Source organism: Lampetra planeri, chromosome 59 (genome assembly GCF_965212315.1).
Source record: "Lampetra planeri chromosome 59, kcLamPlan1.2.h2, whole genome shotgun sequence".
NCBI lineage: Eukaryota > Metazoa > Chordata > Hyperoartia > Petromyzontiformes > Petromyzontidae > Lampetra > Lampetra planeri.
In genome coordinates, this window is record NC_136165.1 from 2046539 (window position 1) to 2067272 (window position 20734).

A 20734-nucleotide genomic window follows, 5' to 3' on the forward strand; every position below is an offset into this window, starting at 1 on the left:
ATTCCGCAATGAGGATCTTGGTTTTGCGCCTTGTAGGATTAAGACAACAGATTCCAATTTACAGAGCTTCTTACATGCAGACAATGTCAAGACACCGACAATAACATAAACTTTTACACGAGAGTTCATCTTTGTTCTGTGCGTGTGTGACGAGTTGCAGAGATAACTCATTTTCATTTTGGATCAGCAACACATGAGCAGTAATCATGGGACCTTTTTGTCCAGTATCAAAGTACGAAAAATAAGAATATGTTTTACCCTTTCTGGCAATAACACAGGTGTTAAGATGTTGAAACACCAGATACCTTTCTGCAAGGAATCAAGTCTGCATTAACCACACGTACTTGTGGTGAACATGTAAACAAAACATGCTGTGATAATATATGCATTGTCTTTGAAACGTATTGGCCTACACGAGAGAGACAGCCTTTTTAAATCCTTTATATTAAGTTCACTTGCTGGCTTGCTTACGACCGTGCAAATCTTTCGGTCGTTTTTTAACCCACTTCCCGTGATCCAATCGAGCTGACATTTTGCACACAGACTCGTTGTGCGTGACAATTTATTTTCGTGAAAATTTTTTCCCAAAATGTTCCACTTTTTAGGAAAAAAAAATGTCATATTTAATTTAAAATACCAATGTGATAAAAATGAAACTCTTACTCAAGAAAAATAGAAATGAATAATAAAATAAAACCGATACCACGCATATAAAGGATTTATAGTGAAAAACTTTTTTTTACGGGTTAATTTTTTATGGCCTAGTCTGACTAGTGTCAGCCCTGAGAACGCCAAAAGGTGAACAGTACGAAGACAATGCGCGTATCAAACGAGCAGTAGTTTAACACGAAGTAAGGCTTTCGCGACCAATATTATCCATAAGTTCATACTCGTAGTTCTTTCGGTAAAGTCACGTAGGTAAAAAATGAAATTAAAATTAATAAAAATAAAACAATAAAATCATTTTGTTTTATTTTTATTAATTTTAATTTCATATGTAGTAGCAACGGGCCCCACACTTTCAAGGGCCCCACGCTAATGCTTTCAAGCCACCAATTCCAGTTCAGTGATTCTGCACTTGCTCTATTACTATAGTACGATACCGCCTTCAACTTTTATTAACGACTGGGTGTTTAAAGTTAGCGATTTGTCGTATTATCTGGCTGTATAGCTAATGAAAAAATACAATGACCTTACTATGCAAGTGTAGTGACGGTATATCCGCCACTAGGGGGACAGAGCGCTGAACAGGATACAAGTATAGCCCGTAAAAACAAAGTTTTTCACTATAAATCCTTTATATGCGTGGCGGCTAGAGTCCTCTCGTCCTCTGGCTTGAGATGGCTGCTACCTATGGGTCAGATGATTGTCTGCCACCATTAAAGCAATTGGTAATTAAATATTTTTAAAAAATTCCCTAAACAGTGTAAAATTTGGGAAAAATTTTTTCACGAAAATTAATTGTCACGCACAACGAGTCTGTGTGCAAAATGTCAGCTCAATTGGATCACGGGAAGTGGGTTAAAAAAAGACCGAAAGATTTGCACGGTCCTAAGCAAGCACGCAAGCAAACGAACTTAATATACTGGATTTAAAAAGGGGAGCGCGAAGAAGATCGAGGGTCCATTGAGTGAGTCACGTTCAGTGGGTCAGAGGTCACGTCGTTGGATCGTGGTGCACAGGGGGTTGAGTAGTGACAAGGACGTCCTACACAAATTATAGAATCAGCTCCGTAAAGGTGCTGATTAAAGAAAGTGTTAATAAACGGATTGCCTCCAACCACGTAGTGTGTGTCTTCATTTAAGAGCACTACACAAGTAAAAAAAATGTGTTTTAATATTTGTGTTTTTTTATATTTAGGGCCCCTTGAAAACAAAAAAATGCTACAGGCCCCGCACTAGCTTAATCCGGCACTGGCCTCAGCACCGTTAGCCTTTTATCATGATTAGGGACCGTCCATAAATGACGTCACCTAGGGGGGGTCAGACATTTGTGACAAGGGGGGGGGGGGGAGAAATGTGACGTCACATCAAAATGCGCAACTTAAAATAAATATTGAATTGTTATAACACTAATTGTTATAACAACACTCCTACAACATCAGAGTGCAGCGCCACATTAAATACGCACGACAATGACAATAGTTTAAATCGCTTTGAAGCATGTTTTATTTTCAAAATGGAAATATGGTTTTGAGTAGGGGGGGGCAGAGCTTTGTGACGTCATATTTGATGGGGGGTCTGACTTTTTTGTGACGCCGTGTGACAAGGGGGGGGGGGGTCAAAAACCGTCCAAAATCGCGTGACGTCATTTATGGATGGCCCCAAAGAGACATCTTTGCTAGCAATGGAGAGAGGTTGTGGATATGTGCAGCAGCAGCAGTAGCCCAGGCGACGCCCATGCGATTTGTTGTGAACCCAGCCCCGGAGGCCATCTTACGTAGGGGTTAGAGGGGGAGGGGTGAGGGGGGGAACAGCCGCACCCCCCACTGTAAGTCTGGGGGGTGGGGGTGAGGGGGAGGGACAGCCCCACCCCCCACTGTAAGTCTGAGGGTGAGGGGGGTGAACAGCCCCACCCCCCACTGTAAGTCTGGGGGGTGGGGGTGAGGGGGAGGACAGCCACACCTCAGCTGCAAGTACAGGGGGGGGATGGGGGGAGGGGGGGGTTGGCGGGAGGGGGGGGGTTGGCGGGAGGGGGGGGGTTGGCGGGAGGGGGGGGGTTGGCGGGAGGGGGGGGGTTGGCGGGAGGGGGGGGTTGGCGGGAGGGGGGGGGGTTGGCGGGAGGGGGAGGGGTTGGCGGGAGGGGGAGGGGTTGGCGGGAGGGGGGGGGGTTGGCGGGAGGGGGGGGGGTTGGCGGGAGGGGGGGGGGTTGGCGGGAGGGGGGGGGGTTGGCGGGAGGGGGGGGGGTTGGCGGGAGGGGGGGGGGTTGGCGGGAGGGGGGGGGGTTGGCGGGAGGGGGGGGGGTTGGCGGGAGGGGGGGGGGTTGGCGGGAGGGGGGGGGGTTGGCGGGAGGGGGGGGGGTTGGCGGGAGGGGGGGGGGTTGGCGGGAGGGGGGGGGGTTGGCGGGAGGGGGGGGGTTGGCGGGAGGGGGGGGGGTTGGCGGGAGGGGGGGGGGTTGGCGGGAGGGGGGGGGGTTGGCGGGAGGGGGGGGGGTTGGCGGGAGGGGGGGGGGTTGGCGGGAGGGGGGGGGGTTGGCGGGAGGGGGGGGGGTTGGCGGGAGGGGGGGGGGTTGGCGGGAGGGGGCGGGGTTGGCGGGAGGGGGGGGTTGGCGGGAGGGGGGGGTTGGCGGGAGGGGGGGCGGAGGCAAGCCGTGACGTCATAGCGCCGCTGTTCCCTAACGACTCCCCGTCACCTTACGTAAGATGGCCGCCGGTGTAGTGTGGCGCGCGGTGACGTGGAGCGAGCGCGGGGCGGGGCGGGGTGGGGGGTCCTGGGCCCAGTTGGTCACTGAGCGCGATCCCGCCGCCGAACGTTAGCGGGTGTCGCTTTTTAAAATTAACTTCTTTCGGGGTCGTTTTTTGTTGTCGTCGTCTGGTTTAAATATATTTTAAAATAACGAACAAAAAAACTCCACGCCGATTAAATTTAAAACTAATGTCGGCGCTAGAGCGAGGAGGCCGCAAGAATGACGAAACGCGCAGCTAGCAGGAAGCGTAAGCACTGCGCCGACGAGCAGGTGAGGCCTACGGGGGGCCTGGGCAGGCCTACGGGGGGGGGGGGGGCTTACGCGGGCCTACGAGGGTCCTGGGCAGGCCTACGGGGGGGGGCTTACGCGGGCCTATGGGAGGCCTACGGGGGGGGGCTTACGCGGGGGTCCTGGGCAGGCCTACGGGGGGGGCCTGGGCAGGCCTACGGGGGGGCCTTACGCGGGCCTACGAGGGGCCTGGGCAGGCCTACGGGGGGGGGGCTTACGTGAGCCTACAGTGGGCCTACGTGGGGCCTACGGGAGGGGCCTTACGTAGGCCTACGGGGGTCCTGGGCGGACCTACGGGAGGGCCTACGGCGGGCGGCAGCGATTTGGCGACTAACGCGAACGGTCGAATTCCCGGGCCGTAACGGCCGCTGCCTGCGAACGCGTTACTACTCGCGATAGTAACGCGTTACTATCGCGAGTAGTAACGCGTTACTGTCGCGTTAGTAACGCGTTAACATTCCGAACGCGTTACTACTCGCGATAGTAACGCGTTACTATCGCGTAGTAACGCGTTACTATCGCGAGAAGTAAGGCGTTAGCAGTAGTAACGCGTTACTATCGCGAGTATTAACGCGTTACTATCGCGTTAGTAACGCGTTAACAGTACGAACGCGTTACTACTCGCGATAGTAACGCGTTACTAATCGCGATAGCAACGCGTTAGCAGTAGTAACGCGTTACTATCGCTACTACTCGCGTGTTAGCGCCACTGAGGATAGTAACGCGTTAACAGTACGAACGCGTTACTCGCATTAACACTACTGAGGCTTGTAACACGTTACCAGTACGAACGCGTTACTCGCATTAACACCACTGAGGCTTGTAACACGTTAACAGTACGAACGCGTTACTCGCATTAACACTGCTGAGGCTTGTAACACGTTAGCAGTACGAACGCCTTGCTCGCGTTAGCACTACTGACGCTGTACAGCCTGTACTCCTATAATGTTCAATCTAGATTTGAAGCTTTCGTGACTGCAGGAATCCATACTCTTTGATTCTTTCGTTAAAGTCACGTAGGTAGAAAAACAAATAATCGGTCACGACGTTTCGATCAAGCAACCGTCATCAGGTGTGAAACCAACAGCAGGAAGCGCAGCTCCGCAACTGCCGCTGTCGGCAGTAAAGGGCCTGCAGCACATCGAGGGCAGATTCGTATCTGTCAACCCCTTCCTTAGAAGTGCCCTACTTATTAGAGAGCAATTTAGATCTCATTGGTCACCCCGTGCCCTTTTACATCTCAACGTTCATCCTATAAAGTCCCATCACAAACAAAGATATAAAACATTCTCAACGCTTTTATTTAACTCACTCTGTCTGTTGTTGTCGTTGCATCCTCAAATCTTGGTACTCAATTTAAAACCACTTCCCAATATGGTACCGACTGCAAACTTGGTATACTTATGTCATACAGATGACAATACTATGTTCTATCAGAAAAAAAAACATTTTCTTGGTTCTTTCGGTAAAGTCACGTAGAAGGGAAGTAATAAAATACTAAAAATAAAACATAATAAATAATTCTCAATAATTCTGGTGAGAATTATTTTATATGTTTTATTTTTTATTATTTTATTACTTCCCTTCTACGTGACTTTACCGAAAGAACCAATAAGATGAATCCCTGCAGTCACGAAAGCTTTAAATCGAAAAATAAACATTATTTTTTATATGTTATGTTTCGGCTCGGGTCTAATTGTCCACGGTAAATTGACGTTGGCTGTAATTGGCCACGGTCCCGTACGTTATGGCAAGCTTCGGGACCACTTACTGGAGTCGTGGAGTTCTTCCATTACTAGTACGGCACATTTCATAAAAGCGTGTTTTTTTTTAAGTTGTTTTAGATGTTACTTATTTTTGCTCGTATTGAAACGGCTGTACGCAGTATGGATCTGTAAACTACATTTCCCTGTACAAGAATACGGGGTACACCGTACGGGTTGACAGCTATGAAGTTCTGTAGAATAGAGGGTTATTTGGCCTACTCTTCCACGCTGGCCATTTATAAACACTCGTTTTGCTGAGAAAGATCTCAGTATATGGAGAACTGCAGATACATTGTTGGTGCTCACTCACCGCCTGATGACAGCCGCTCACATTGTCTGTGGTTCCTCAGCGATGTCATTTTGCATGAATGTCCGCGATATAAAATTCATAATTGGAGATTAAATTAATCATTGCACTGCTTGGACGAGGTTAACCATTACTGTATGGTACCATATTTCGGCTCTGGCGTGTAAAAGTGATAGATTATTAAGCTCATGGTATACGCATCGAATAAACATCTCATTCTCGATCAAATCATCTCAAACCCTCCTGCCTTCGACGTTCCTCCTCGGAGACACGGGTCTGCTCACCATCAATCGCCAAACAACATCGACGTCGATTTATAACGCTTGCTGCTGTTCAGAAAACCAGTCGCTTATCTCTCTACGACACGCCACGCAAAACAAAAGGATGAACCGTAAGATTATATTTGTAATTTCATTTAAAATTTTTATAAAGCCTCTCGAGATGTGATGTTTGTCGTGTGGACGCTATATATATAAAAATTGTAATTGTTGTTCTTCATAATCAACGTTTTTGGGTTTAGATCGCGTTATTTATAAATGTGTCGTAACCCTCCACCACCCGACACGGCCAATCAGTAAAAAAGTGTCACGTTGACAAAAGACAAATAGTTCACTGCTTTAGCCCACTGGTGTGTTGAAGCGTGAAACCACAACATTTACAATTTGAGTACGACGTTTCGCTGGTAATTGCATCCAGCATCATCGTGACACTTTTTTACTGATTGGCCGTGTCGGGTGGTGGAGGGTTACGACACATTTATAAATAACGCAATCTAAACCCTAAAACGTTGATTATGAATAATATTGGTCGCGAAAGCCTACGTGTTAAACTGAATTGTTGTTCTTTTTGTCGGAGCGCAGTCTTGCTCGGAGGAGTTGTGCCCGAAGCGGTCATGCGTGAGGAGGCCACCCACTTCGCTTGTGAGCTTTGTGGAGAGTCGCCAGGCCGGCTCGGCCAGCGGCCACTCTGGCAGCGGCGGTGGCGGTGGCGGTGGAGTTGGCAACGGGCTGGGCAGCTACACGGCCCAACGCCTGCCGTACCTCCTGCGCGAGCGCGAGTACAGCCTGGGCTCCCTCAACAAGGTGTTTGCATCGCAGTGGCTCACCCATCGGCAGGTGGTGTGCGGAACCAAGTGCAACACGGTGAGGCCCGTGGGGTGGCGCTTGGTGTGAGGCTTCGTCTTTGCGGCCGTCTGTCCTTCTGTGTTGTGCGTGTGTCTCGAGGTCTGTCCGTATGTAAGACCGACTGTTCAGCTGTCCGTACCTGCAACCCCTTATCGGTGCATTCCTTATTAGACCAATTCAGACCTTATTGGTCACCCCGTACCCTTATAAATCTCAACGGTCATCCTACAAAATCCAGTTGCAAGGGAGAAACACAAACAAATAGACACTTTTAAATTTTTTTACTCGTATTGAAACGTCTGTACGCGTATGGACCGGAAAATTCAATTTCCCTGCACAAGAATACGGGTAAACCGTATGGGTTGACGGGTATGGCTGTCTGTCCATGTATACGACTCTCTTAATTCTCTGGCCATATGTTCAACTGTCCATCAACGTTTGTCCGTCTGTCAATGTGTCTTTAAGAGCAATGACAATTTATATTTACGTCACATCTAAATGCGATTGCATCTCAAGACGCTGGACAGAAACAGGATAAACATATATACCCCATTGAGGAATTAACAAATAAAGAGTTCTTGCACTGCAAATGGTACACACAACAGCTCCAGGGGGAGTCCCGTAACGAAAACGTGCCTGTCGTTAGTGATGACGCAGTTGGAACATAATAAACTTAGACATGTAGACAGAATAAAATAATAAAAATAAAACATAATATTATTCTCACGACGTTTCGGCCACAACGCAAGCAGCCGTCCTCAGGTGAAGAACAGGTCTGTCGGGAAGACAGCGACAGACCTGTTCTTCACCGGAGGACAGCTGCTTGCGTTGTGGCCGAAACGTCGTGAGAATTATTTTATTATGTTTTATTTTTATTATTGTATTATTTTCCTTCTACGTGACTTTACCGAAAGAACCAAGAAGATGAATCCCTGCAGTCACGAAAGCTTTAAATCGAAATGTAGACAGAAGTTTGAATTGAAACTAAATCAGAATATTTATTTATGCAGGAGAAATCCGATGAGCTGTCCAGCTCTTTTTCACAGATGTCCAGTAAAATGTAAATCTGGCCATTGTGCTCGCGGGTTTTGGTGCACGGCAGCTCTTTGTGCTGGACCTGGTGACGGGACTCCTCACCAAGATCCCGACGCTGCGCGATGGCGGCGCCGGTGTTGGCGGTGCCGCTGGAATCGCCGGCGCTGCCGTGGGTGGAGGAGGAGGAGATGGCGCTGAACCGGAGCGCCCGGGCTGCGGGATTCACGCGATCGAGATCAACCCGTCTCGCACGCTGCTCGCGACCGGCGGCGCCAACCCCAACAGCCTCGCCGTGTACCGCCTGCCCAGGCTGGACCCCGTGTGCGTCGGAGACGTGAGTGAGACGGGCCCCGGACGGGTTAGACGGGCGTGTGACGGTCGTGGTGGTTTTTGGGGGACAGGGTTTTAGTAAGGGTTGGTGCAGCTTACGTGAGCAGGGATTGTTTGTAAGTGTCATCACTTGTCTGCGTCACAGTTTGATTCGAATTAGTTTGCCTCTGCAGTCAAAACGGAAATTATAATTTGAGTTGCTTAGCAAATACTCTGCCCTCGGATAATGGACAGTTTGGATAAAATTTATTTTTAAATTGCCTCAAATTTACCACCTCAGTAAAATGCATTTGCACAGTTTGGTTCACCACATTAGCCTAAATTGATATGCATATTTTATGCATGCCATTGGAAAGCCTATTGAGATGTATTGGTAATAAATGACATGGAGGGAGATTTATGCCAAAATCTGACCCTCACTATATCGTTCTCGTGATGGCGGTCATCATTGTATTCAATATTCCACCGTCATCTTGTCATCGTTATTTTCATCGTGATTATTATTTCGTCGCAGGCATGTGGGTTTACAGCCAATATTCAAACTCCTCCTCCCCATTGACACACGCCTGTTCTTTGTATGAATTTTTAAATGGGCTTGTGTCACGTGCTGGGCTATTGTACATGTGAGAGGGGATAAGCAGTGCTGAGGATAATCTAAACCATGGGGTCTATGATAATAATGTTTGTTACATTTTATTAAGACCTTATTCGCATAAACTACATATCGTGAGGCTTCAAACGACTCCCCGTTCACCCCCTAGTTGTGTGGTGGACGTCACAGTGCGTACACACTGTGCGCCGTCACCCCTGCTGTGTTGACCTTGCAAGCGTAACCTTTCTCGTAGCAGTAACACGAGCAGCTCTGAATTTCGATTTAAAGCTTTCGTGACTGCAGGGATTCATCTTCTTGGCTTTTTCCGAAAAGTCACGTAGAAGGGAAATAATAAAATAATAATTAAAAATAAAACATAGCATTGAGACGCTGTCTTTCCGAGAGACCTGTTCTTCACCTGAGGACGGCTGCTTGCGTTGTGGCCGAAACGTCGTGAGAATTATTTTATTATGTTTTATATTTATTATTTTATTATTTCCCTTCTACGTGACTTTACCGAAAGAACCAAGAAGACGAGCAGCTCTGTTTTGGCTTCGTAAGTTTCCGGCATTGACATTGATTTCAAGGAATCCTTCTGTCTCATTCTGTAAACCTCGGGCAATTACACCGATCCCTGATCATCCTCAAGCTGCCTTAGTTTGCCTCTATCACTGATTAATTTGATTTGCGCGTGGATATTTCTTCGCCGATCCACCGTTTCGGATCGCATGGCCACGATCCCACTCCCGTGGCTCGTCCCAAATTTTCCCGTTCACGAAGTCGGTTCCGCACATCGGCCTGCTAAACTGTTGGTGGCGGGTCGAAGCGGTTTTGCCAAATGGAAGCGTGGCCGCGAGAAGGCCCGTGACTTGGCAGGCCCAGCGTATTAATAAACATTTTCCGTTGTCCTGTGGGGGGCCAGGGCGGACACAAGGACTGGATCTTCTCCATCGCCTGGGTCAGCGACAGCTTCGTTGTCACAGGTCGGTAGTTTGGGCCCAGCCCGCACATATCAAACATTGCGCTTGCGCCCCGCGGCCGGAGCAGTCGCCTGACTATCTGAAGCGCTGGCTGATGCGGTGCAGTGTGACGCTGCGTAGTGTGGCGTGGCACAGTGTATCGTTGCGTGATGTGATGTAGCGTGATATCACATGATGTGGTGCGTTTTGGGGTAGCTTAGTGTGTGGTGTAACATTGTGACGTAGCGTGGCATGGTGTGCTGTACCGTGGGGCGGTGTAGTGTGGTGGTGTGGCATAGTGTAGTGTGCCATGGTGTGGTATGGTGGTCTTAAACTGGCAGGGCATTGCAAGGCATTGTGTACCGGTGCGTTCATGATACTGGTGTTGTTTGGCATGATGCACGCGGCTTGGAGTGCTGTGGTTTGCTTATGTTTCAGTGAGTGGTATGACACATCATTGTTGTGGCTTGGTTAGATAATGATTGCTGTAACATTGTGTTGTAATGTGTTGTGACTTGGTGGGCTTTGGACTGCTTGTTTGATTGGATGGTGCGGCCTCTTGCGGAGTATTGTGGTAGTGTGCCTTGGTGTGATGATATGTACTTCAGCGATGCGGCGTGTCGTGGTGTGACAACGCGCGTGTTGGTGTGACCTCATCTTGCCGTGGATTGTTGCGCCGTGGCTTGCTGCGTTGCTGCTTATCGCATCGTGATGGTGGGGCGCTGATGGCGTACGTGCGGCGCATTGCGGCGGATCGCATTTTCACACTGACGCGCTCGTTGGCGTGGTGAAAGCCGCGTTTCACTCTTAACGTGTGGCCGGCCGGCTGGCGTGGCGGCGGCGGTGGCGGCGCAGGCTCGCGAGACGGCTCCATGGGCCTGTGGGAGGTTGGCGATGAGGCGCTGGCGGCAGCGTCGGCGAAGGCGGCGGAGGAGGATGAGCAGTCCGTCCCCGGCTACTGCCACGTGGGCCCTCGCGCTCTAGAGGACATCCCCGCTCACTACATCAACCCCTTCACGTGTAAAGTGCGCGCCCTCGCCTTCAATGGCAGCCAGCAGGTAAGGCTGGCCACCAAGCAGAGGTCGCAAACGGGTTTTGATTCCTTACCCGTACCCGGCCGCACCAGGGTCGCAAACGGGTACCCGTACCCTATCCGATACCCGGCTACCCGTACCCGGCCGGGTATCGTGTAGGGTACGGGTATCGGGTACCCGATTGCGACCTCTGGGATGAAGCCATGTTGCAGGCGCGGGTGGGTTGATTCTAGGAACTTGAATTGTGAGAAGAGACAAGACGTTGGGAAATGAGTGACAAATGGTTACTCACCAGTGACTCACGGCCTACCCGTACCCGGCCGCACCAGGGTCGCAAACGGGTACCCGTACCCGGCCGGGTACGGGTAGCCGGGTACGGGTAGCCGGGTATCGGGTAGGGTACGGGTATCGGGTACCCGGTTGCGACCTCTGCCTCCAAGCCCCTGCCCGTGTGGTGACTGGCACGCAGGCTCGCTGGCACACACGCCCACAAGCTAACCCTTCGCTTGTATCACGGTATTGTTTGCCTCGCCTTGGAAAACACTGGGAACAAGGTACATCACCATCCATCATCGTCGTCATCATCGACGCTCTCCGATGTGTTTTCGGGTTGCGTTAGGTATGACGTCCGACAGTTCAGTGCCTGAAGAAGCTTCTAGCACGTGGAGTGAAACGTTGAACATCGTGCCGAACAGCACGTAGCCGTGCAACCCCAAAAATAGATCCTAGAGCTGTACGGCGTGACCGTGAAAACCTGCGCATTGTCGTCGTCGTCAGTCATGATCGACCCACTGCTGGCTGAAGGTCTCTCCCCGCGATGCAGAAATCCCTTGTAACCTGGAGTTTGGGAACCTTTTCTTTGGACTGATGTCTCAACTCTTCCCTTCGCACAATGTCACAAGCTTGTGTGAAGTTGTGCTCATGGTGATACAGTGATGAATTCCTAGGCAAAACCAAAACTCTTGGGTGTCATTTGCTCGAGTCAAAATAGCACATTTTATTTTATTTGCTCTTCGATTGGTTATGAAGGTTTGATCACGCAATTGGCGTTGGCGTCTGTGATAATTTGATTGCCGTTTCTAAAGGATGGTACGGTACACTCGGGGGGGGGGGGGGGGGGTGGGGGGGGGGGCTTGATTTACAACTTGCACCACACCGCCCCCGCACAGCAACCCGCTCATCGCTCTCAGAAGAGAGGACGACTTGGGGGCGCGAGGATCCACAAACAAGCAATGTGCCGGCGCGACCAACAATTTCCCCACACTCTGCGGTCCTCTTGTGTAGCAGAGGTCGCAAACGGGTTTTGATTCCTTACCCGTACCCGTACCCGGCCGCACCAGGGTCGCAAACGGGTACCCGTACCCGGCTGGGTACGGGTAGCCGGGTATCGGTTAGGGTACGGGTATCGGGTACCCGATTGTGACCTCTGTTGTGTAGTAAGCTGTTAGCCTGGCCTGTCGGCAGATGAGCAGCAACTCTTGCCCACGCGTTGGGGCCGACGCTTCTCACTCAAGGGCTGGGCTCTCATTATACCGGCGCACAGGAAAACGCTGCTGCTGTTGCTAGCCGCTGGTCATCGTTTGCGATGAACAGCCCGAAGAAAATAGAAGGGAAGGTGTTATCGGCCAATTAATGAGTATATGCGGGAGGACACCGGAGCATCCGGAGAAAATCCACGCGTGCAAGGAGGGGAAACGCTTGTTCTCATGCGGACGGAAAAGCTGGAGTCCGCATTTTTGCTGGGGCCGCCTTCTCCTCGTAGCAAGGCAGGGTATGGACACCTCTTCGATGCCCACGGGAAGGGAGTTTTCTCAACGTTTGTGCGGCGATCAACCGTCACGATGAAAGTCGACGTTGAAAGTTTCCACTTGTCCCCCACTCGCACACACATTGAGGTGGCCGCTATGCATTCACCTGTGGGGGTTTTTGGCAAGAGGCTCAAGCGGGTCTGAAAATAAATAGGCGATTTCCTGCTCATGGGCGCCGCGTGTGTTATTTTTTTTTCTTTAAAGGAGCTTGGAGCGGTATCGCTGGACGGGTATTTTCACTTGTGGAAGACCGAAAACAGCCTGGACAAGGTGAGAGCGGCGCTGCTTGGAACGCCGCGGCATTGCCAAGTGGCGGCTGAGCGGCCGTCCGTGCTTAAGGCGGTGGAGGCTTCCGTGAGCACGAATCGCAGAGGCGGTGGGGGGGGGGGGGGTGGTGTGCACTGTGGCGGCCGGTGGTTTTTGTCTACAAGGGTTGTTTTGGTTCCATGTGCAAGGTCTAAGGATCGTGTCTAATCCATTGGTACCTCATTTGCCAGTAAAAAATATGATAATTGGTTTTTTACCCTTTTATCTGGCAAAAAAACTGACACCTTTTTTTTATGAGGAGTCATGTTTGCATAGACCACAATACCTGCAGTCATAATGCAAACAAAAAACATAACTCTGATAATGTATGCACTGTCCTTGAAGTTGATTGGTCCACACCCGAGACAACTTTCCTTAGAGCCTAGTCTCACATGGGTTGGACCAGATGACGCCAAAAGGCGCACAACTCAAAGACGATGCACCATCAGAGTATGAGAGCTCAGGGTAAGCATTTACACCATTGGTACCTCATTTGCCAGTAAAAAATATGATAATTGGTTTTTTACCCTTTTACCTGGCAACAAAACTGACACCTTTTTTTTTACGAGGAGTCATGTTTTCATAGACCACAATACCTGCAGTCATAATGCAAACAAAAAACATAACTTTGATAATGTATGCACTGTCCTTGAAGTTGATTGGTCCACACCCGAGACAGCTTTCCTTAGAACGTGTGTGTGTGTGTGTGTGACCTGCCGTGAAACAGTAGCGTCTCCAGGCCGTTGTGACTATGAATCTCTGGGAGAGTCACTCGGTGAAAACGGCGCCAGCGCTAGATAGATCGTTACATCGCGCGTGCGTTGGCTTGGGGGAGTTATTCATCTGAAAGTGGATAAATTATGGCCGACAACGATAACGATACGTTTATCACGTAGGCTTTCGCGACCAGCATTATTCATAATAAAGGTGCCTTAGCTTGAGACAAAGAGGTGGGTCTGCGTGCTCACTGCCTCTCCTGGCCCAGTAGTGGACAGATGACGGCTGACGATGATGCTCACTTGGCTTAGAGATGAACAGGCTGTGGGGGTGTTTCCCCCACCACCACGTGCTCACTGCGCCCCCCCCCTGCCTCACCGGTCTCCCCCCCACCCCCACAGATCATGTCGCGGAAGCTGGCACACTGCCGAGAGAACGTGTGCCTGGCGTACGGGCACGAGTGGTCGGTGTACGCCGTGGGCTCGCAATCGCACGTGTCGCTGCTCGACCCGCGCACCACCCAGGGCCCGCGCTCCGTCAACTCGCGCGAGAAGGGCAGCGGTGAGTCGCTGTGCCGGGCGGCGGTGTTGGCGGTTGTAGCGGTCGTCGCGATGTGGGGAGCGATAGTGTGGTGGTAAGTGCACCGCGGTCTGAAGCCGGCGACCTCCGAGTTCAAATCCCGCTCGCAACCAGTGGCAGTGGCTTTAAATGGATACCTGGTGCGGTTTGTAAACATCGGCGCTGGGGGAGGCAATGGCGGCCAAAGTGTGGAGTTGGCCACCCAACACCCCCCGAGTGCCGTGCCAGCCTTCGTAAGTGCTCGCAAACAACACGTGCTCCAACAGTCTCAAGTTTTCAAGTTTCATGTATTAGGTATAGCCCTGTGAGCCATTCGGCTCTTGATTCGGGTGCAACCGCAACAAAAAAACAAAACATGAACAAGAAAACATCTTAAAGTGACTATGTGCAAACAGAAAATCCAAGAAAAGACAGCAAAATATTGCAGTCGGTTCAAGGCTATACATGGGATCTTTGTCTTGGCGCTGGTAGCAGCGATGGTGGCATTGGTGTTGATGGTTGCGGTAGTGGCAGTGGTGGGTGGCAGTCGATGGTTGCGGTGGCAGTGGAGGTGGTAATGATGGTGGTGGCTGTTCTGGTGGACTTTGGTGCCCTACCCCCTACGCCGCCCGCACCGTATCCCCGGGGAGCAGTCTTGCGTTGGGACGCGCTGTCGGCTCGAATCCTAATTGCAGCCGTGTGGCGCCCGAACCCCCACCGGCCCGCCGGACCGTTGTTCCCGCAGGCATCCGGTCGGTGAGCTTCTACGAGCACGTCATCACGGTGGGCACGGGGCAAGGCTCCGTCCTCTTCTACGACATCCGCGCGCAGAAGTTCCTGGAGCGGGCGGCGTCTCAGGGCGAGGGCAGCGCGCGCGGCAGCAAGGAGCTGAAGCCCAAGTACTGCAACGTGCTCAAGCTGTCGACGGCGCGTGGCTGGCTGGTACGCCCGCCGGCGCTGTGCGCTCGGGTTTATTATTTATTTTCTGCCGCATCGTTTCGCGATTGCGGAGCGGAGCGGTGATCCCCCGCGCGCATCCCTGTTTGGGCTCTAAAACTATTACGCAAAATTTTAATTTCACCAGGTAAGGCCGCACTGAGCTATGGGAGCTCTTTATCAGAAGTGGCTTATCATCATGTGGAAATTCATAGCAGCCAAATACTCTAAACGTACGTTGATTCTAAATGTGGAGGGAGAAAAATCCACCAACCATCGGGAGAACATACAAACTTCAAATATACAGGCCTCCTGTATACCCGGCGAGGTAATTAACATCTCGCCACTGCGGCCCCCGGAATGACGATGCAGAATTCCGTCCAGCTCCAGGGCACCCGCCGATTTCGCCGCTCCATCTCTGTGGTGGATGTCCTCCCTCTTGTTTCCGCCTCTGGCCACCACTCCCGTCATCAAAGTTCAACGCATGATGTGGCAGTAGTTCGGAATGAAGAGCATTCCGATCCACTGCACACGCACGATTCAGCGCAAGAAATAGATTTTAATCGACCGGCGCGTCTTGATGCGCCCGCTGCCGACCCCTACGAATCGTGGACCTAAGAACGATGTATTCTCGTGCGTGTTTGGGTGTTCTCCCCGCACTCTGTTCTCTCCATTAGCTCCCCAGCTGATACAGTAACCCACGCTCTTGTCGCTCTCACCACCACCCCATGCCGCCCGCACGCAGAACCACGACGACACGTGGCGCGACTACTTCTCCGACATGGACCACTTCCCCAACGCGGCGTACACGCACTGCTACGACGCGTCAGGCACCAAGCTCTTCGTGGCGGGCGGCCCACTGCCCTCGGGGCTGCACGGCAACTACGCCGGCCTGTGGGACTAAGCGCCGACGGGCAGCGCTAGCGCCTCACCCCGCACGTGGGCCCCACTGGGTTTGCCGGCTCGCAGCGCAATCCACGCGCGCTCGCCGCCGACGCCGGTTCGACTCCGCGACACGCCGGCTCCGCCCGTCGGGCAGGTGCTCGCTCAGCTGCACGCTCAGCGCCGTCAACAAGCGCCGGCCGCTTCACCTCACCCCCCCCCCCCTACCCAGCGCCCGCCGGCGTCTTGCTTGTGCCATGCACAGCAACAACAAGAAGCGCGGTCGTAGGGATTTTTTTTGCGTTTTTACGAAACCGCTACGGTAAGGCGCTCACCCTGACCCGCGCAGTGCGGTATGCCGAACTCGCTGGCGCCGCCCCCCCCCCCCCCACCGGGCGATGGGGGAATTATTTAATTGTTGGCACCACTCTCGCTTTGCGGGACGGCGGAGTGAGCGAGCCCCGGTGTCAGAATTGGTGGGGGGGGGGGTGCCCTGGCAAAGTGGGCTCGCTCGGCGATCGCGTGCACTACTTTATACGACGTCACACGCGTGAGAATCACAGCGGCAGGCGTGTGTTTTTTTGCTGGCCGTAAAAAAATGAATTGCGAAATCGTAAGGGGAAGCCAGATCGTCGCCTTTTAAAGTTTTGTACTCGATGTTTCATCGTCCTGCTTGTACATAACGTGATTTTTAGTGGGTTTTTATTTTTTGGGGTAAGTGACCGACCGCCTCCAGATTTATCCAGCCGAGCCGTGAGCGCGACAGGACTATCGCCATAGAGTTCTATTAAAGTAATATTATTTTCCACACTTGGACGGCACGTCATTGTTTTCATGGTTTTAGCGAGCTGGTTTGTCGTCTGCGGCGTCGGAAAGTCACGCTTTCCGAACCAAATAATCTTTCGGTCACCGGGCGATATGGACGTCGTCGGGAATGTCCGCGTGAGTTAAAAAAAAAAAATGGGAAAACTGATTTCTGTTGGAAATGGTTGGCCGATTGTGGTTAGCGTGGAGCTATTATTTCTTATAAAAAAATGTATAGCGAAAAATTAAGTATAGCGCTGAAATAATGCCAAAGTGTATTTCGTTAAAAAAAAAAAACTGCTTCAGCGGTGGCTTTTCCTGTGAAGCTGGAACGCCTTTTTCCCCGTACTCGCTTCTGCAAAGAGTTCGCAGTTAACGCATCACCTGACCCCCCCACACGCCCCACACGGCCCACACGCCCCACACGGCGACGACTCGCCGTCTTGGTTGCTGCCTCCACCGAGACGCAGAAGAAGATTCCTCCGCAAGGACGACGGCCAATTTCGAGTCTCTGGGCCGAACAGCACCACCACCACCACCACCCCCCCGGGCACGGTGCTCGACAAAGCAGGATCCTTGCTGTGCGGACGAAAAAATGACGTTTCGGTGCAAAAACACGTGGCCTTGTGGTGAACGAAACCGAAGCCCTGCTGTCGCCTAGGCCGGTTCTGTACAATTACGTTTGCAAGCGGTTCTGTGCATCTTTGGGAGGACCTCGTCATGTCTATGAAGCTCAGCGGGGTTGAGCTTCGTACCTCTGGTGGGATAACAACCGCGGGGCTCGCCACGTGTCGCGTGCGTGAGGCTGGGAGATGTGGCCGGGTGGACGGCGGTGCCGGGTGCTGTCTCGTGCGACGTGTGGCGTCGGGTTTTTTTTCTCCCGGGGTCCTCCCAGTTTCCTGCCACGCGAAGCCGAATGCTCGCCGACGGAATTGGCCAAACGTTCGGTTGGGTGAGGCTTCCCCGGGTGAATGATTCCAGAGGGGGGTGGGTGGTGGCAGGACTAGAATTTTGGAGCTCGCTCGTTTGGGTAGAGATCAGGTGCAGTCGGCCGTGGTTTGGTAAAGGTGGGGCAGGATTCGTCGTCGTCGGCAACGGATCGCATGGGTCGCGTCGTTTTACTCGCCAACAATTTCCGCTTCTGGCACGCCACATCCCAAGTGTATGCCTCCCGCTATGGATGTGGCTCTTGGGTCGTCTACCACCGTCCCAATCTACCGACGGAAAGTAATTTTGCCGAGGAATTCAACCGTCCATTCGCTTTTGATTCGATCTTGACTCATTCGGGAGCACCTCCGGTGAAAAGTACAGCATTCCTAACATTGTGTAAGAGCACTCGGTGGGTTTCGAGTTTGTATTTGGTGAGGGCAGTCGATGGTCTACGAGGGGTGGAAGGTGGGTGAACGTGTGAATGAGACTCGTTAGAATATCACGCAAATACTATTGACGTGTACAGCTTGTGAAACGTGTATTGAAACATTGCTATATTATTTGCTGCACGTGTATATAATGTACAAGTCAATGTCAAGGCGCAGCCCTCGATGTCCTGCCGACACCCCGCGATGCTGGTAGAAGGGCCTGCACGAGTAGGGAGCTCATTGGTACCTCATTTGCCAGTAAAAAAATATGATAGTTGCTTTTTTACCCTTTTATCTGGCAACAAATCTGACACCTTTTTTTTACGAGGAGTCATGTTTGCATAGACCACAATACCTGCAGTCATAACGCAAAAAAAACACAACTCTGATAATTAATGCACTGTCCTTGAAGTTGATTGGTCCAGACCCGAAACAGCTTTCCTTAGAACCTAGCCAGATGACGCCAAAAGGCCTTTTGGCGTCATCTGGTCCAACATCATGTGAGATTAGGCTCTAAGGAAAGCTGTCTCGGGTGTGGACCAATCAACTTCAAGGACAGTGCATTCATTATCAGAGATGTGTTTTTTGTTTGCGTTATGACTGCGGGTATTGCGGTCTATGCAAACATGACTCCTCGTAAAAAAAGGTGTCAGTTTTGTTGCCAGATAAAAGGGTAAAAAAACAATTATCGAGTAGGAACCTCTCAGAGAGCCCACTTTCAGGGGTTACATAATGTACAGCCCTTGGTCAATCCACTGCTGGATGTGAAGGCGGTTATTTGACCATGCTTCACCGCGCTGGTCAGTGCGCGGTTGACGAAGGCGGCAAGTAGAGACGCTGGCGCGTGTTGAAGCTTCACGACCGATTGTTTGTTTCACCGTGCAAGTTTGTGTCGGGCGCAGTCGTTTCCACCGCGTCGTTATGGCCGTCTGAAACGTCTTGTCATATCGGCACAAAGTTCTCGGGGGTGCCCCAGCTAAATCACGGCACGCGTCCTTGCATATCGGGAGCAACGTGCACAAGGTTTACCATCGGGGTCTCCCTGGACCCCCGGTCGCCTTTGTGTAAAGAGTCGCGATCTGTAAAATAAAAGTAATGCTTTTATCGTCGGCATGTCTTTGTACATTTGCCAATCTTCAAGCGAGTCTCTCCGCTGCTTACACGCTCCCGTCGCTTCTCGCCGTGATGTCTTCAATCGCGTTTTTTTGTTTAGGTTTTCTCATTCAGGTTTTCTCATTCTTTTTCCATAATCCTTTTACGGAGTTCTATGCATGTAATCTTCAGTTTATTCTCTTCGTCTCGTTGTGCGTCTCCTTTCAATGTGTATGTTGTGGTTTCCCTCGGTTTGCTCTGCCTTCTATAACACAGTACATTGCCATGCACATTCATCCACGATTTAAAGTGGAGACATTCGTTTAAATCAGTTGACGCCTTTGTTTATGACTTGAGTGGGTTCATAATGGCCACGTCAACGCCACGCATGAAACACTCCAAGGTTACCTAAATTCAAGCCCTCGCTGTGACTGGGTGTCTGAGGAATTCACTATGGCCACGTCTGATACACTTCGCCAGGAAATGCACAGGTCCTGGCTTCAAGCCCTCGGAACCGAGTGTCTCATTGTGTGTTCATCATCATTCGTCGTGATGTATCCACTGCTGGATGAAGGCCTCCCCCTCGCCGTTGAAATCTGTGGCCATGCTACACCATTTTGGCTTGGGCCCCCCGTCACCAACTTGACTTGCAAATAAAACACGTGGTAAAGGTTCCAATCAAGTTTACCTGTGCAGGTGTTAAGTTCTAATCAAGTTTACCTGTGCAGGTGTTTTAAAGTTGTCAAGTTTACCTGTGCAGGTGTTTACAGTCCTACACCATCTATCTGTGCAGGTGTTTAAAGGTACAATCATGTTTACCTGTGCAGGTGTTTAAAGGTACAATCATGTTTACCTGTGCAGGTGTTTACAGTCCTACACCATCTACCTGTGCAGGTGTTTAAAGGTACAATCATGTTTACTTGCGCAGGGGTTTCAAATTCCACACCATCTACCTGTGCAGGTGTGACAACACATTTACCTGTACTGGTTATTCAACTTTCATCGCGTTTTGTTTTTACCTTTGCAGGTGTCTTTGAATGGACTGCAAAGGGCATTATGGCAATGGAAGAGGAGTCTATATTTTGTAGGGGTTAGAGGGTGGATGTGTACATCTGGCTGCGTACCGAATGGCCGATTAATGGCAGCAGACAACGTTAAGTGCTCACCCCAAACTGTTAATGCTCCGATACGTGTGGCATTGGCGTCCTCTGGTCTGACACTGGTGGTGAGACGAGGCCATAAAGAATGCTGTTGTAGGCCAATCAGTTTCAAAGACGATGCATATATTTTTGTTTTTTTTCGGTAAAGTCACGTCGGTAAAAAAACATTTTTTAATGAAAACTAAATTAAATCACGACGTTTCGGAAGCAACACAAGCCTCCGTCTTCAGGTGGAACCGTCACAGCAGACGGATGCTTGTGTTGCTTCCAAAA

The 20734-nt window shown here is 51.1% G+C and overlaps 1 protein-coding gene across 1 annotated transcript; it reads left to right on the forward strand.

Annotated features, from left to right (window-relative positions):
• The first annotated feature begins 3426 nt into the window (after positions 1–3426).
• LOC144736184 (DDB1- and CUL4-associated factor 12-like) lies at positions 3427–19322 on the forward strand. Its single transcript, XM_078618773.1, has 9 exons — positions 3427–3675; positions 6627–6908; positions 7993–8259; positions 9770–9830; positions 10662–10864; positions 12853–12918; positions 14073–14232; positions 14975–15171; positions 15911–19322. The coding sequence occupies exons 1-9, from the start codon at positions 3625–3627 to the stop codon at positions 16067–16069; spliced, it is 1446 nt and encodes a 481-aa protein (XP_078474899.1). The 5' UTR covers positions 3427–3624; the 3' UTR covers positions 16070–19322.
• The last annotated feature ends 1412 nt before the right edge of the window (positions 19323–20734 follow it).